Raw genomic sequence first — 16,948 nt, forward strand, 5'->3', positions numbered from 1 at the left:
AGTTAGGTGCAGGGGGGTTTAGGGGTAAAGACAGAGGATCCTCCCCCTTTCCAAATACAAAAGCTGGCACTGCTAGGTAATGCACCGAAATTTTCCATTTTCATAACCAAAGACTAACCTGGAACAACGACCCAGCTCTAGGGTAAGTAACTGCTTGGCAAATGTAGGACAGCACAGAGCAGCTCCTCAGAGCCAGACCTGAACGTTAAGAGGAAAAATGGTTTTAGTTCTCATCCTTCCCCATTAAAAAAACAAACAAACAAAAAAACAAAAAACAAAACAAAAAAAAAAAACACCCCCACCCCCCCCCCACACACACACAAACAACCAAAAAACAAACATACACAAAACAACCCCAAAACAAAACCCCCAACCCCCCACCCAGTTTTCAGGGCAGCTCCCCCCTTCCCACTGAACTACTCCTTAGTTCACTTTCTGCAGTCGATCACCCCAAATTTAATCCCTACGAAGCTAATGAGATGTTGAAAAAAATGCTACTGCCAGATCTTCCACACCCTTTGCTCCAGCATCAGTAAGTACTCCTGGTACTCCCTCACTAAAAGAGAAAAGCACTGTGGGCAAAACACAAGTACACCACCTCTAAAGTGACCCCCTAAAAATAAAAGTGTAAGGAACAAGTGGTGCTTACCCATTAAACAGGGTGGTTTTTTTTTTTAAGTAGTTGAACATTCAGTAAATACAGTGACAAGTGGTTCTTAAAATAGTGTCTGGACTGTATTAAAAATGTTTTATTGCAATTATATAGAAGTTACAGGAATTTTAGAAGTACATAAAGCCATTAGAAAGTCAAATGATCAAGGTCAGTTTTGCTCCAAGCAATTAAGGCAACTGGATGCAACATCTCTAATATAAACAGCAAATGGATATTCTACTAGTCATGGATTAAAGTAGAAAAACTAAGATCACAGATTTAAATTGGCAAAACATAATGCAGCTTTTTTTTTTTTCATATTTGGCAGAAATTCAGTGGTTAATTACAATGTACATCAATAAAATGCATCTATTAGAAAAATACAGAAACAGGTGAAAATTTATGTGAATCAAAGACAGTCCCAATAAAAGTTTAAATTCTGCAATCTTTAAATATGAAGCTAAGCTATTCAGCACAGCTGAAACAGATCGGTTCTTTTACCTATTTATAGAAGAGTAATCTAGCTTCAGTTCCTTCTCAATCTAGTCGAGAACTAGCAATAGATAAATTTTCTCATTGCCTCCATATGCAGTTGGAAGATTGGTTTCAGTGGCATATGGTCAAATATAGTTTGCACATAAATAAAATTTCACATTAATTTTGATAAAAATGAAATTACCTTCATAGTTTTAAGTGAATTTACTAATCAAATGTAAACTTTGCTCTGAAGTATCATGACTGGATGTTTTGTGTCTACTTAAATGTAATAGACCTTGTTGCAGCATTACAGTCAGTTTTTCCAATTGAAATTCGAATCAAATAGCCTCTTTTTAAAGCATAAAACAGCAAAATATAACCAAGTACTTTACTAGTATTCTGCATACTCCAAATAATTATATATACAAATTTTAGCACTATAATGCTTTCCTTTGAAATAATTCCTCCTCAGTCCTAGTATCAGTGTAATAAAAGCCACCCTCCTTTATTTCTGCACTTAAGGAGAACCCATGCCTCAAACTGCTTTGCCCTAAATTGAGTAATCAAAACATCTGGTGACTCTAATAGGTAAACAAGCAAACAAAAAACCCCACCAGAGTGCAGACTGTCGTTAAAATGAGTGGGTTTTTTTTAAAAAAGAAGTTCACAATGAACTAATTTGTCTTTAAAGGTAACCAGGTTAGAGAGTTAAGATCCAAGCAGAAACATTGGAAGTTTAATTAACACAGTTATCTCTCAAAAGCAATATAATATCCCTTTCTCAAACTTTATCTTAGCCTTTGAATCCTATCAACACTTATGACTGTTGACCGGTTATTATATACAGTTGTTAACACCGCACCCATTCTCTCCAAGTATGGGCTGTGTTTTCATACACTTTATTTAAGATTGCAGTCAACTTTTAGATTTTTATTTCCACAGGCACTTTATTCACAAAAAACATTCTCCTTGTCAAAAGAATATTGAAAAATATTTAGAAGTTCTGAGTTGGACTAGTGGACTGACAAAGATGTTTCTGTAACTCACAGCAGATGCTAATGCTAAAAATCTATTCTCAGTCAAGCGTGTGTCACATGCTCTCAAAGGTTTTGGTTTTGCTGAGCACTTAAACATACAGCCATTTACCTCAATATTTCTGTAAGCATTGCACTTCGGTAAATTAAAAAAAGACAACCTGTTTTCTCTGAAGTATCTAGCAGTTAAAAGATAGGACAGCTGTATTTCAAGGTGGCTTAAAACTGTTATGGATGACTTTGTTCTATCTTTGGCTTTTCCAAGTGTCTTCCAAGTGTCCCGTTATTAAAGCAAGCATTGAGAAAAGTAGCAAGACAGAACAGACTGTTGTTGCTAGACTATACATCCTCGCGCAACAGAACACCCTGCCAGCCCTGCTTTTATCCTACATAGTGGGTTTGTTTCTGCTTTAAGTGAAGTTATTCTAGAGTGGGAAAATTCTTTGCACACAGAAGTTCCATAAAAAAGATCTTAGGGAAGCCTGTTTCTTTCTTGGAGTACTAGATGCGACTGATTCAAGAGAACTTATTCCAGTATATGAAAAATAGTGTTTAATAGACCAGAATCTCTGGGTGCGACGACTTCAGAGCAGAGGAAGTGTGCCGTGGGGTTCCAGACTGTCCCCTTGTACATGCACCCTGCCCGCTCACCAGTGTGCACCTGGACATGGCACCCGCTCTGCATGTTCACATGTCTCTATCAATTAGGAGCATCATACTTATTTCAGAGTTGTTTATAGTAGGATTTCCAAATGTGTTACAGGCAGACACTTTTACAACTGCAAGTTGAGAAGTAAGGGGCCTTTAACAAGAACTAAAGGCTTTGTATTATCCATGGAGAGAAAGTACATCTATTGCGGCCCAAGATTTGGAAGTGCATTGTCTTTCACCATATGCAACATAAAATCATAACTGAAGAGAAAAAAAACCAAACAAACAATATCTTCTGCAACAGAAGGCACAAGGTAGGTTTTCATCTTAAGACAAGGTTGCTTGTGAAGTTCTAAAACAAATTAGAAAATTACTTGGCTGTTCTACAATCTAAACAATCCTAGTTTAAGGTTCTTACATGTGTTTTTTATCCTGTCCTACTACAAATTGCCTTGATAATCACGTCAAGTTTCACTTTTGTTCTTTAGATATGGTTACAATGTCATGTTCCTTCACTAGCTTTTCAGAAGCTACAGCAAAAACTGGACCTACACTGCATAATCAGCGTTCTCCTAATAGTTTTGTCCATTTCACATCCTCAGTGTCCACAAGGCTTCAAAAAAGATGATGAAACCAGAGATTTATTTTTTTAAACTATTAATCTGTGCCTTAATCCTACCCAATACAATTCTTATATTTGAGACAAAGTTTCAGAAAATTAGCAATCCTAAGCATGTATGAAAATTTAATCTTGGACGTGTAGCCTAGACCCATATACACTCCTAACATTTTCCTGCATTAAAAAACACTATAATATTTTGCAGGTTTTACATAAAACAAATAGAAAAGGGTCATAATTATATAAAAAGCATTTGGAACAGGCTTAAAATGTAGAGAAATTTTGCTTTATTGAAAAGGTCTCAGAACAGCTTTCCTTAATGTTCATGGGTAAGAAGAGAATATCAACTTTTGATAATTTTTAAGAGATCATTAGCACCATAAATGGACATAGGTTTTTGATTTTTAAAGTTGTGCGTGGTCATGTAAGTAGTCCAACAAAGTACTGCATTTGTTAATACACAAGCTGACCATAAAAAGTTTCAACTTGCATGTGCTGAGTGAACCACACAGGACCATTTCTTTAACATGTTTTTACCGAATTCCTGGTCAACAGTGCAAGTGATCATGACAGATAGCACCTTTGGAGATGAAAGCTACAGGATGCTCACATTATTGCTTTTTTTAAAGTACAGCAGGTGCAATAGTTTTTTGTTTACACAGTGAACAGATTGCAACGTCTTACAAATCACAAGTGTAGTATCTCATGGTATACACCAAACCACAACACTGAGTTGTCATCCACTTAACCAAAACTGCTGACATGCTAGAAAGTGTAATCCTGAACATCTTGCAACATAGAAGACAACTCTTACGAATTACGAACAATTAATGTAAAAAAGAGGCCCAGTTTGCAAACATTAGTAGAAACGACAGCACAAAAATTCTTTAAGTAGTATTGTTTGTTATTGTAGCATTATGCTGTATAGCATTTGCAGAACTGGACCCTAAAGCTATAAAAGGCCATATATTAGCTCTTTGCCATGCAAGCATTACAGCATTCCTATATTACCATCTAGGGTTCCTCAGCAGCCAACAGCTTTTCTTGCCTAGTTTTCGCCAGGTTGGATATATATCTCCAATTAATGCACAGAGCTATGGATTCAACCTAGGAGAAATCCTGCATGAAAAGCTGTCAGCTGATGAGGATGAAATCATGTTGCAGTTAGAAGTGACATCCTGCACTGTTTTTACAGAAGTTTTCAGAGTTCTCAAATTCACATGGAAAGCACGAGAACCGCAGCCATCAGACCATTATTTCCTCTTGTACTTTCAGGTTCCTTGGTGTGACCCTGACCTCATGAAACTACCAGACTTTATCTTTTTCACATCTCATGCGAGCTACCCTGAATCAGGAAAATAAACACAAATGTATTAAACATTCAAAGAGCAAGAATTGATTCCTGAGATAAGAAATATGCCCTAGCATGTTATATTTTATACTTTAAAATAATTTCAAGTTTCAAATTGTGCAAAGATGTGTCTGATAAGAATACTTTTTGGCTTTAGTGTTAGTTTTGGAGCCGTCTCAAATATAAATCCTACTCTTCTGTATTGAGCCATTTAGAAAAGGCAGTTAATAGAAGCAGATAAAAGACAGGAGCTCAAAGCAGACCAGGCTAAAGCATAAGCAGCATTTTGAGTGCCAAAAAACTATGAAAAGACTGGAATGCAAAACTGCTTTTTAGAGAAGTAACGAAGCACTGATAACAAGTTACTCAAAATGGAAGAGGCATTGAAGTTTAGCAATATTGCTTAAGGTCCATATACAAACACTTCACTGGAAGAAGGAAAAGTAATCAGGGAGATACATTTCTTCTTGATATTCTCAACACACCTGCCATCTCTAATTAAAAAAACAGTAACAATAATAATAATTATAATAATAAAAAAGGCAAACAGACCCACTCATTTTAAGTGTAACTCACATGGCTGAAGTAACACCAGATTATACACTCCGCCGAATCAGAACACAGCTCTCTGAGCACTGGTTTTACAGTGGTCTGCCTTTTCAGCCCCTTTCATAGTTTCCTGGTTTGCAAGTGATCTTCACGACACTTTTTAGCCACATTTGGTACTGTGCCCTCTGTCTGAAAGGAGCCCAAAAGCACAAGCAAAGATGGCTCACAGCCTACTATGCAAGTACAACCTAGTTTATCTTCCCAGAGAAGCCTGTGTACTGCATAAGCTGCTGAGACCCCCCCGCGCTCATGGCGTCCGGGGCCCCGACTGCTCAACATGCCTTCACTTCAGACTAGTTTCCAACCACTTTTAATTGAAAAAAAGCAAAAGTCACCTTCAAACATATTTCTGCACAGTTATTTTGTGAAAATTCATCTCCATAGGCACAAAGGAGTAAATCTTAGCAGTTTCACAAATGCTGACCTCCAAAAGACTTTATGATGCAGAGGGCAAATACAAGAGCTGAAATCAATATTACATCAGCATGGCTTGAAAGAATATTCCTGCTAGAAGAAACCCACGCAAAGAGACTTCAAAACCACCTTAGGCACTGTATACAATGGTCCTACGTTTTTTTCCATTGACATTTACCAAAACTAAAACCAGTTATGACTAACCATAAAGTAAAAAGGACAAAACCACTCACTCCACATCAAGGAGAAGGACCAACCTATACAGAATCATTTGAAGAGTGAACACTAAATAAAAATATAACATCTTTTTTTTCCACTATGGTACAGATAAGACTGCCTGCAGCATGCAGCCAATATAATTTGATTTCAAAAACTCACAAACTACTTCCAGCAAGAGCTGGTTTGCCCTCTCCTCCCACCCGGGTTGCATCTTTAAGTTAAAGGTTAGCCCACAGCAAACAGCCACAGAAAACAAAATTCCCATAGTATTTGCTAAACTCCTTAGGAATGAAAACATTTTCATTGAAAGCAAGTAAAATCTTCCTGAGTTTTTAAACACTAGCTTTCACCAGGAGAGAAGGAATTGTCAAACCCAGTATTTTAGATACACGCTAGAGACTGTACAATATCGTTACTGCACCTTAAAACATCACTCAGGCATTCTAAGTGTTTTGTTAAGAGAGATTATCTACTGAAATAGAAGATGAGTTCAGAATTTTCTCCTACAATATTCAAGTTACCGGTACCTAGCCTGAACTACTTATGTGCTACTTTCTAGGTTAATAAGGTTTAATCAAATGGTTAAATCCATGGAAACTTGAGCCAACTAGAAAAAGCTTCAGCATGTTTTAAGTATTGCAACACTTTGTTCTTGTTTTAGAAACTGTTAGTGACAGCTTGGAGGAGCAGCTTATGAAAATTTACTTATTATATTTAAGTATTTTTATATCTCCAAGCATCTCTGAATTGGGTTTTGTTTTTATGTTGTAAGTTACACATGGGAACCAGCACAATCCACAGCACAGACACACCTCTGTACTGCAGAAGGAAGTGCTTAATACTGCCTATTTCCTTGTAGGGTTTTTTTGCAGAACTATTACACAAACAATTTAATTCTACATTACTTAGAAGTAAGGTGTAGTTTTAGCTCAATTCTGTGTAAAATGCAATATATGAACGCCATCTACTTTAATGTTTTTATCGTCCTTCCTTTTTCTTCTAACTACTAAAACAAGAGCCTTTGTCTTCATTCTCTGTTTCTCGGTACAATTTTTTTTTTTGGACACTGGGAAGCATCATAAAATAGTGTACGAAGGCTAACTTATAAGCTGAGTTACTTCACTGGCATGCTAGGTTATTTATCTCATGTGCACTTAAGCAGCAACACTCATGTGAATGGTGTTTAACAGAAGTATTTATTTTAAGACCCTTTTTTTTAGTAACTGAATTTAAGACATTGATTTTTACTTAAATTCAAAAGTGTTCAATCTTACAGTATCACTCTAATTATGTGTGCCTAGAGAAGACTTCTAGATAAGTCCAAAACACATGTATCGTAAAAATATCAATGTGATAATGGAGCTTTAGAGCTGTTAAGTCTGCCGGTAAGGAAAAACTGTTCCAGTACATCTGATATATTGGACACATTTTCAAAATTACTCCATGAATCTTCAAGATAGGGCTGTTTTTTTTTTTTCTTGTTGTTGTTGTTGTTTGTGGTTTTTGTTTGGTTTTTTTTTTTTTTTTTTTTTGGTTCGTTGGTTGGTTGTTTTGGTTTGTTTTGTTGTTTGTTTTTTTGTTTTTTTTTTTTTTTAAGTAATTAAAAAAAAAAAAAGCTGTGGGAAAGTTCATTTAAAGTAAATGGAAAGGCTTCACCTTGCACTGAAGTTAATGGATCTGGGCTCTAGTACTGTAAACCATACTTTATATCTACTGAAATGAGAAAGAGAATTTGCTTTAGTACCAAACAACTGAGGATAAATTGTCTAGCCAGATACTAATAAGGGTAGAAGGCTGGAGTTTGAAGATTCTGATTTAAGATGCAGATAAGTGGATTTGCAATAATCTAAGAGAATTCTCTTCCATCTCTTAAAATACTTCCCAGTTCTGTTACAGAGCTTTACTTCTCTATTACATGAAGATAGTGTATCTTAACATAGAAATACAGTCTCGATGTTTTTTTTTTTTTTTCCCCTCCTTCCTTCTCTCCCACCTCCTCTTTAAGGAGGGAAGCAAATCCAGTACTGGAGTTCATAGCGTTTAGCACAGCTGTTTGCTAGTACCGCACCTGAAGCTAACTTTCCAAGAAAACAGCAATGAAGAATTATTAACATTTAGTACCATTTATGTCCACATGGGAGTGCTAAACACATACCATAAAAATGTCAGTTTACAGTGGTTTCAAGTATATGTTAATAATTTCTGGCATTGGAATTAAGCATCTGCAGCATGACCACACAGGAGCACATTTATTTAAATGCTCAAGTTAACCTTTTAATTCCAGGTTAAAATTTAGGTTAGGCATTTAAGAAAGCTTGTTTCATAAATGCAAAGCACCCAACAGCATCTAAGTCATACTGATATGCCAGGTCTACAAGCGTAGTACCTTTTTTTTTTTTTAAAGTGTCTGGGAAGTTCAACATGTAAATGCTTTTCAGTAGAGAGGAACATTTTATTTATAGTCACCATTCAGGTGCAGTTCATGTGACATCTGTAAGAAGGATTATTACTGTAACTCTAGGAAAAAATAATTACAGTAGCGTACTGCAAAACAATCGGGCATCTACAACCCAAAGAAGCGTACGATCAAGTGATCAGTACGTTACGTGAAATCAAAGCTTCTCCTGTTCTTTTTACCCACTGCAATGTTTTTCCCTCTTAGGATGAAACCACGTTTTCAGATTCATTGAATTTATACACAGTGATCGCTAAGTTTTTAAAATTAATAATTTTTACATATCAGCTGTGGTTTGTATTGGATAAACTACTATAGCAGTAAGCACTAGCATATACCATTACTTACCCCATTTCGTCACCTTACATATAGGCCTAAAGAGTCTTCAAACACATCTATGCCCCCCAAGTTAGCAAGAGCAATTTAAAGCTATTGAGAGAGTAGAGAAGTGGGGTTCTCTGCTAAATAAACACATACCCTCTTTTGACAGCTTTGATACAGTGGAGAAAATTTAAGCACTTAAGGGAGGGCCAAGCCAGAACAAGAATCAAGTTTTTTTGAACTAGGGCTGACATTTTAATTTTCCTTTTGTATTGCAATTGAAGTTGCTACCAAATTCAGCAGTAGAATGAAAGCTTACCTTGCTCAAAAGCATAATCTTTACTTGGTTCTATCACTTTCACGTTTTTTCCTTCCAGAAATAGGAATAACTGTAAAGAACCCAAATACCTCATTCTGCATGAAGAAATTCTGCATTGCAGATATATTATAGAAATCCCAGAGACATGGTGGTGGTTAGCTAGTTGTCTGCTTATCTAGACTATCAAAGAACTTATTATTCAGCCACCAGATGAAAACCACTATTTAAGATCCTTACTGGAACGCTTTTCATCATATTATTTTCAAGTCATGGTTACTGCTGATGAAGTTCATTCACTATTTCTAAAAGATAGTATTACTACAAGTGGCTTAACATGACCTAAGATACTATTATCATTTTAAGATATCACAAAGCTTAGAATTCAGCTTAAAAAAACAATTATGCCCTATGAAGTAGTATTGATATAACAACTATCTTGGGAGATTGGTAGACTGACATCGAACCAATTCATTTATGTGATACAGAAAAAGGACTTTCATGAATGTTTTGATACTAGCTTTGTAGCTGCTCAAGGTCTGCCAGGAACAAGCAAGTGAAAACACAGGTATGCTGATACATACACAACTTCCAGGGGCATGTTATAAGATTCTAAGAAGCTAACTTTAAATAAAACCAAACTTTCACAGAATTTGTTTCTTAGCTAAATTTTACCAAGTATGTATTGTAAGGAACACTGTTTATTGTATAACTTTGATAATGCACAAAAATATTTGAAATGCACATCAGTAATATTCTCATGTACAACTTGTAGCAATTGATCCCCTTAACAAGAAAAACAATCATATTTGAATACTCTGTATTGCATTATATAATTTTAACTGGACTTTTTAAAAACAAGTTGTCATTATTTAAACTGTGTTCATGCTTGTCACTCAGTTCAAGACATTCTTAAAATAAGCAGCATTTCCTTTATATTAGCATCACATCAACTCTTAATGCGGTTTTATCTTTGCTATCATGTTTTACTGTAGATTTGAAAATAAAATTGAGTTAACTGCAGAAATTAACACAGAACATAAACGGTTAAACATGGTATACTAATCTTCTACTTTGTTTTCCCAACAATACAAAACAATAAAAACCCGCAAGAACCAGGTAGCTGTTAATTTGTGGTTTTGTTACATGCTTATGCCATGGTAATTCCCTAGGTTCTCAACCAACTTGCTTAAATACCCCTTTTAGTTCGAATGAAACCCTGGGAAAAGGAATCTGCATGTGAGTTCTACCACGGCATCATTCAATATGAAATGGTTTTAGGTAGTAATTGAAGCAGTGCTACTGTTGTAGGCATTCATCTTGGCAGTATTTTGTTTTTTTAAAGTCACAGAAACACGTGCTAACACGTAAAAAAAAATTAAATGCAGAACTATGGCTCCCAAGCAAACTTGCTACATAGTTTCAGCAAGAGATAGATACTAAAATTAAAAAGTTTAGTTGAAATACAGCCCCATTTTGGACCCAGCCTTGCATTCCTCAAGCAGGTGAGATCTATAGGACTTTTGCCTGAATCAAGAACTGTACAATCACTCCTTCCAGTAAGTAGTTTTGCTTAATATGCGTTTAGCTACACAGTAGTGTGTGCTTTTGTGTGTATATGCATGTACATACACCATTAGGCACTGTATAGCTATATACACAAGGCCAAACTGCAATTAAAGATTTAGACTTTGAAACTGTGTCCTTTTTAAAAACAAAATTTTAGGCTCCTTGAGCTCTTATGTTAGCAGCTATTCCTAATTTGCAAAGTCATCAGGTAGCACAACAGTTCAAATATAAAATTACTAATAAAAATGTAAAAACTGTTATATAGTAGAATATATGGGAGGTAATGGTGGTAAGTAGTATTTTAGGGTCATAAGATATTCATACCCACAGAGTGTAAAAAAATTAAAGAGTCCCTTCCAGCTGTACCAGTCCCACAAAGGCCTTACCTTCATTATCAAGAATAATGCAACAAACCACTTCCCATAATTGTGATTTTTTTTTTTTATATATACCTCAATACGTTGATATAGTGCCTTTACATTTTAACATGGTTTTGCCCTTACACACTCCAGAACTCTGAAGATGAGATTTTCGGGTGCTTCTGTGGATGAGTGATAGTAACAAAAGTGTTAATGCGGTCTTTGGCACCTCTATCTCATTAGTAAAGCAAAGTCCTGCTCCATTTTTTCTTTAAGAAAAAAAATGCCATCAGTGGTGCATTCTTAGCACTGAAGAGTAGAATAGGTCTGTACAGCCTGATGATAGGAAAACATATGAAATGGCAATGTTTGTCTACAATTGTCTTTCCAATCAATTGCACAGAAGCTTGGTCCACTTCTTCAGTTTCAGTGTAGTCCTCAAGAACTTTGGTTACAGCATTAATGTTTTGGTAAAAAAAAAAAAGAGCAGATGCTTTCCTTGTTTTCTTCAAGTAGATTTTTCATTGTCCTCTCCTGTCTTCTGAACCCGTGAATACTTTTTGCACGAAGATTTGAAGCAGCTGGGAGGCCAAGATATTGGCCAGGAAAAACTGCAAGGAACAGAACCTTGCACATTCTTCTCAAAGAAATAAAATATTGGATACCACCACGCACGAGAGAGAAAATTTGTCTGTGAAGAGACCTTTAAAGTCTGTTTTGGCACAAGCAGGTAAAGAGGAAAAGAAAACAAACAATTAATTTAAAGCAATATAATCAATTATGTTGAGTCAACACAACTATAAAAATACAATATATTTGCATGCATTTCTGCAAAGACGAGGTGCATTTAGCCTAGAAAGCCAGTATTGAGATAGTGTATACATCATAGTCCAAACGTATACTACAAACTGAGCATCTTGAACAGAGGGACGCTTTGTTGATGTACAAAATTCAGGGAGATTAAACACTCAAGCCTTTTTGAATGCGAGTCTTTTCAGGCATGTCATGTTTCCATTGATGTGCAATAGTTGAAAAGTAGATTAAAAATGGCTTGAGAGCTATGCTCCTACTTCAAGGTATTCTTGAAACACCTGCAGCGGACACCTGAACTATGATACTTCTAGTGATATTCATGTAAGAACTGTCACTAGAATTTTAGGATGGTCAAGGTAATTCAGGTTGGTCAAATTCTATTACTGAACTACTGTTTATTCATAAGCTAAGGCAAACAAGGACTATTCTATACATCAACTACAGCAATAAAACCCTGAAGTTAAAGTTTTTAAGCCAAAATAACAGAATTTCAGAAATAACTTTATAAAAAACAGATTTTGAAAAAACTTCACAAGTACAGATCACAAAAGAACCTCTTAATCTATTAAATAGTTACTTAAACCACAGTAAAATGAAACCCCCTTGCCCAATTTGTTTAAACTTAAATATGGAGCCTCTATTTATTTCAAAATTAAGAACTAATTTTGACCTTTGAGCAATATTAACAAATGCAGGTAGACATTGATTCTAAAGGTAACTGCCACTCACCTTCTCATTAGCCATTGAGTGGTACCACCAGAAGAGCCGTGTGGTGATATAGTAAGCAATGATGACGTCTACGGTATAGTGTTCATGAGCAACAAGAATACAAATTATGCCAGCAGCACTCATTAACCAGCAGATTAAGTGATACCACCAGAAATGACGTGGTGAATCTGTGAAATAGGGAGGTAATGGGAAGAAAAAAAAAAAAAAAAAACACACAAAAAAGCCATATACATTATTATAGCAATCCGCAAAGGGAAGGAGTAAAGATAAAATAGATGATTTAATTAAGACTACTGAATTTTAAATCAAAGCTCATTTATACCACACTGGTATGAGAACCCTGTTTTGACAGGGAAAACAAAAACAGACTTAAGCAAAATTACTGAGGTGTTTTTATTTTATAAAATGAACCCAAGATGAGCTTGACGTTAGACAGCACCAGTCACGCATTTTCTAGTCAAATTAAGTAAATTTTCCAGTTAAACAACTTCTAGGGTATAGGAAGCAGGGGAAGAGACAGAATTGACGCAAGACGAACACTGATTATTTTACTTGTGTGTACTGAATCTCTGCTCTTTTTACAGTCTATGCTCAAGTAAATGTACACTCAAGTAAACTGTCTAGGGTTGATATAACCTGAACAGAGATCACAGATTAAACAGGAAAATACACTCTTAATTCCTAGGTTTTAACTACTTTGCATGAAACCTCTGTTCTGTGAAACAATATGCAGGATGAGAAAGTACAGTATGTGAATTTATACCCTTTAACTAAAGATTAACAGATGGGAGTGAAGCTATTCTTCAAAACGCATTTAAGCCACTTCAGTGGAAAAGTTCCCCTGCCCTGCTTTCCCCACTGAAAAATGCCTGGGGTGTCACAATGACCATTCATAACTCCTCACAGACTAATGGGCGTCATTCCACTCACAGGGGGAGGTTTTGGCACCCCTTGCCTTGTGGAGCAAGAGTCAGCCTTTTCTTTTATGCGACACCGGCAGAAAAGTTACTGATCTCAACCAGCCTATCCAGCAGTGGTTTGAGGCCTGTGAAAAACATTTACTGTAGGAGGACTTAAATTTTAGTCTAAGTGCCAAACCAGTAAATTAACTCTCCCCAAAACATTGCAGACAAATCTGTATCTACTGATTTAAAGAAAAAAAAAAAAATCAGGAGCCAAATCATCTCAAGAAGTTGATGAAAACGGCCCCAAGCAAGACAGGCATACCAAGGCTAAAAATGTAAATAACTACTCTGGGAAAAAAAGGTGGAGTGTGGGAGAATAAGTGAAGAAGCAGCAAACGATGAAAGGAAGAGAAAAGCAGAGCAAAAAATCCAAAGGCAGAAATAATAAACCTTAGAATGCATCTTGTACTGAAGACGTGTCATTAAAAGATCAGAAAAGAACACCATAAGCAATCTCTAATTCAGAGCAATTATAGGGCTTAGCCCTTGTTCAGATAACATTTCTAATTAAATGGGAGGCAGAAAAAGGAAAGCTATACATTTCTCATTTATAAAGCACAACTCCACTGAAATACACACCTAATAATTATTCAACAGTCAAAGGGCTTATTACAAGAATTTCTACGATACAATTCCTCCAACTCCTTATGATAAAAGTACATGAATTATACTGGCCCTCAAAATATTGGGTTATCTGCATCTTTCCTGGTACTAAAGATATTAAAGAGTATGTTACCAACATTAAGATGGAATAACATATACAAAACAAGGCAAACTACAAATCTATTATTAGGCTATTTTCCTAATACTGTTCTGATAATTTTGACAAGTTATACATGCCATTTCCCCCAGTAATGCTCACTTTACAAGGAAGACATAGGCCTAAGAATGAGCAGACTATAATCAGCATCTTAAATCACCGTTTGAAGAATGTCTCGCATCTGCAGATTTGAATTTTGTCATATTAAACAGGCAGTTTATATTGTGGTTTTTGTTTAAGGCAGAACTTAGCACTGCAATGCTTCCTTCCTTCACCATTTTAATAAAAAGGAAGGCATTCAACTGACTCTGGCTAGTGTTATTTTTGTTTCAGTGTGAATTACACATTCCCATGAGCCAAGCTAGCATTTGCAGAGTTTGAGACACAACAGTGGGTGAGAAGATTCCAATGCCAAACATGTGAACTGGAGAAGGAACTCCCCACTACACCTTCACGAGCATCCAAGTTCCCAGGGTAGAAGTGCTGCTTACTATATATCAGAAGTTGGTGCTCAATTCTCTAAAGCTTCCATCAATCCTGTGTGTGCAGCACAGAGATTTTTCACCCCCCCATACCAACGTAAAGCAAAGGGGGAAAAGCATAACCCCAACCGTATCTTCCCTGTGTTTGTCACATTCTTATCAGCTCTAAGAGGCCTAAGTAGGAGACTCCAGCAGAAGCGATCCAAGGAGCATGCATCAACTTTTCATTGTTTGCAGTTACTAAACTTACAGCACACTTAAAAAAAATAGCTTTGCTTCTGGATGTATGTGTGCAATAGTGCTGTGCTCAAGCCACAAAAATTCCTTAAAATCTAAGGTGTATCAGCGAACTTGCACAGACCTAGTTTGCATAATTAACTACAGCATGTTTTACCCAAAGTTTTAACCACCTGTCAGTGAATAATGAAAAGCTAGCTTGCTTCAACCCCTAAATGCTTATATAAAGACTGAAGTGACATGGCTAGTCACATTAAGCCCTTAATTAAAGTCCACACCACTTTTATTACCCCACATCCCATTTTCGCTCGAAGTGATGATTCATACTTCAAACCCATACACATACAAGTCTGCGTACAGCTGACTAGTAACTCTTGGAGGCAAGAGTTTTACATGCACTTTTATCATATGTTTGCCCAATACGATGGATTTGAACAAGAAGAGTGCATTGAAATACCATCACTTACACTCTTTGATGAACAGGTAGATCAGCGTTAATACCACAGTGTGACCACTGAACAGGAAGTCTCCGCACAGGATGTGTGATCCAGTTATGGAGAGACCACCACCAGAAATCAGCCGCAGAATCCTCTGAACCTTCGCCTGAGAATCTCCATTCAACTAGGACACCAGGGGGGGAAAAAAAAAAAAGTAAAAAAAAAAAAGTTTAAAGACACACAGTAAGTGACTTGAGTAAACTTCTTGCCCAAACATACATGGAGTCCAGGAGACAGGGGGAAAAGGACACAAATTATCTTCATTGTCTTCAGCTTTCCTTCACATATTCTCGAACAAATAACCATGCATATCAAACTTGACAGGTGCTAAAGATCAGCTTGGTAACACTAGCATTACGTCTATGCTTTCCCAGGCTATTTTAAAATGTGCATTGTATGAGAATGAGAAACATAATATACTGAAAAGGTACACATTAAAAATGTGTCAGGTCAGGTATCTCACAACAGCCATTGGCAGAATGGATAAACCCATTCAAAACTGGTTCCAGTATAGCACCTTGCGTACTGCTCCTGACGTTCTACTGAAAGCAGACCAAAGTTTCTACAGGACAAAAACCTCAACTTGCTGAATTTTAGATTTGGTTACAAACTCAGTCACTACTCAGATTTGGAGGATTTTTTTTTTTTTTTTTAAAGTATGCATTAGGATCAACTTTTGATTTCTCATAGATACTAGGTAAACATCCTGTTTCACCTAGCTGTTTAAAGATTAACTCTGGGAGAAAAACCAACAAGATAAAGGAATATTGAGTTTTCTGTAATCAGAAAAATATTTTTATGGGACAAAAAAGGAAATCCAGAGGAGCTGTCAAGTTTTTCAGAGTTCAAGTAATTCATCCCATTTTTAGCAAAAGGCACTTTGAGACATTTAAGTTTTCCTTTGCTCACCTCTTCCCACTTTGATACAGTCTACTACACAAAGTCAGTCCCCAAACTAGCAGAACAAACAGTGGAGTCTTTACAATAGTGGTATGTAAATAAAGCTTTTTCAAATAGAGATGGATTCATAACAACAGTAGTTCATCCACTATATTCCAAAGTTCTCCCAATGTGAAAAAATAAAACTGAGCAGACATGATGCTGTACCTCACAACTGATTAACTCATATCTAATGAGTGACAAACTTACCAGCTAAGCAAACTGGCAATATTCTTAGGTTTCAAAACACTTATCTTCTCAGTGCACAACCAAACTGCCTCTTACTCTTTCAAGTGTGGCCAACACAATACAGTTTGTTCCAAAACAATTCTATGTCTACAGCTTATTAGCAACATGAAATGGCATTAACAGAATTCTTTTGTGTCACCATTTAACTGGAGCAACACAAATTTGTGAAATATTCTTGTAGAAATATTAGCATGCACATGTTTCTATATGTATGAGCTCATTCAAATAGAT

At 36.2% G+C, this 16,948-nt stretch overlaps 1 protein-coding gene across 3 annotated transcripts in view; it reads right to left on the minus strand.

Annotated features, from left to right (window-relative positions):
* Positions 1–7,591: 7,591 nt before the first annotated feature.
* SGMS2 (sphingomyelin synthase 2) overlaps positions 7,592–16,948 on the minus strand; it is a 38,177-nt gene continuing 28,820 nt past the window's right edge. For all 3 annotated transcript variants that reach the window (XM_042796959.1, XM_042796958.1, XM_009965527.3), the window contains exons 4-6: positions 15,500–15,653; positions 12,589–12,755; positions 7,592–11,758 (exon numbers count right to left, since the gene is read on the minus strand). In XM_042796959.1, the coding sequence (XP_042652893.1) occupies positions 11,555–11,758; positions 12,589–12,755; positions 15,500–15,653 (525 nt within the window). In that variant the 3' untranslated portion in view covers positions 7,592–11,554. The remainder of the gene's footprint in view (positions 11,759–12,588; positions 12,756–15,499; positions 15,654–16,948) is intronic.

The sequence above is a fragment of the Tyto alba genome, unplaced genomic scaffold (genome assembly GCF_018691265.1).
Source record: "Tyto alba isolate M040663 unplaced genomic scaffold, T.alba_DEE_v4.0 Super-Scaffold_23, whole genome shotgun sequence".
NCBI classification, from domain to species: domain Eukaryota; kingdom Metazoa; phylum Chordata; class Aves; order Strigiformes; family Tytonidae; genus Tyto; species Tyto alba.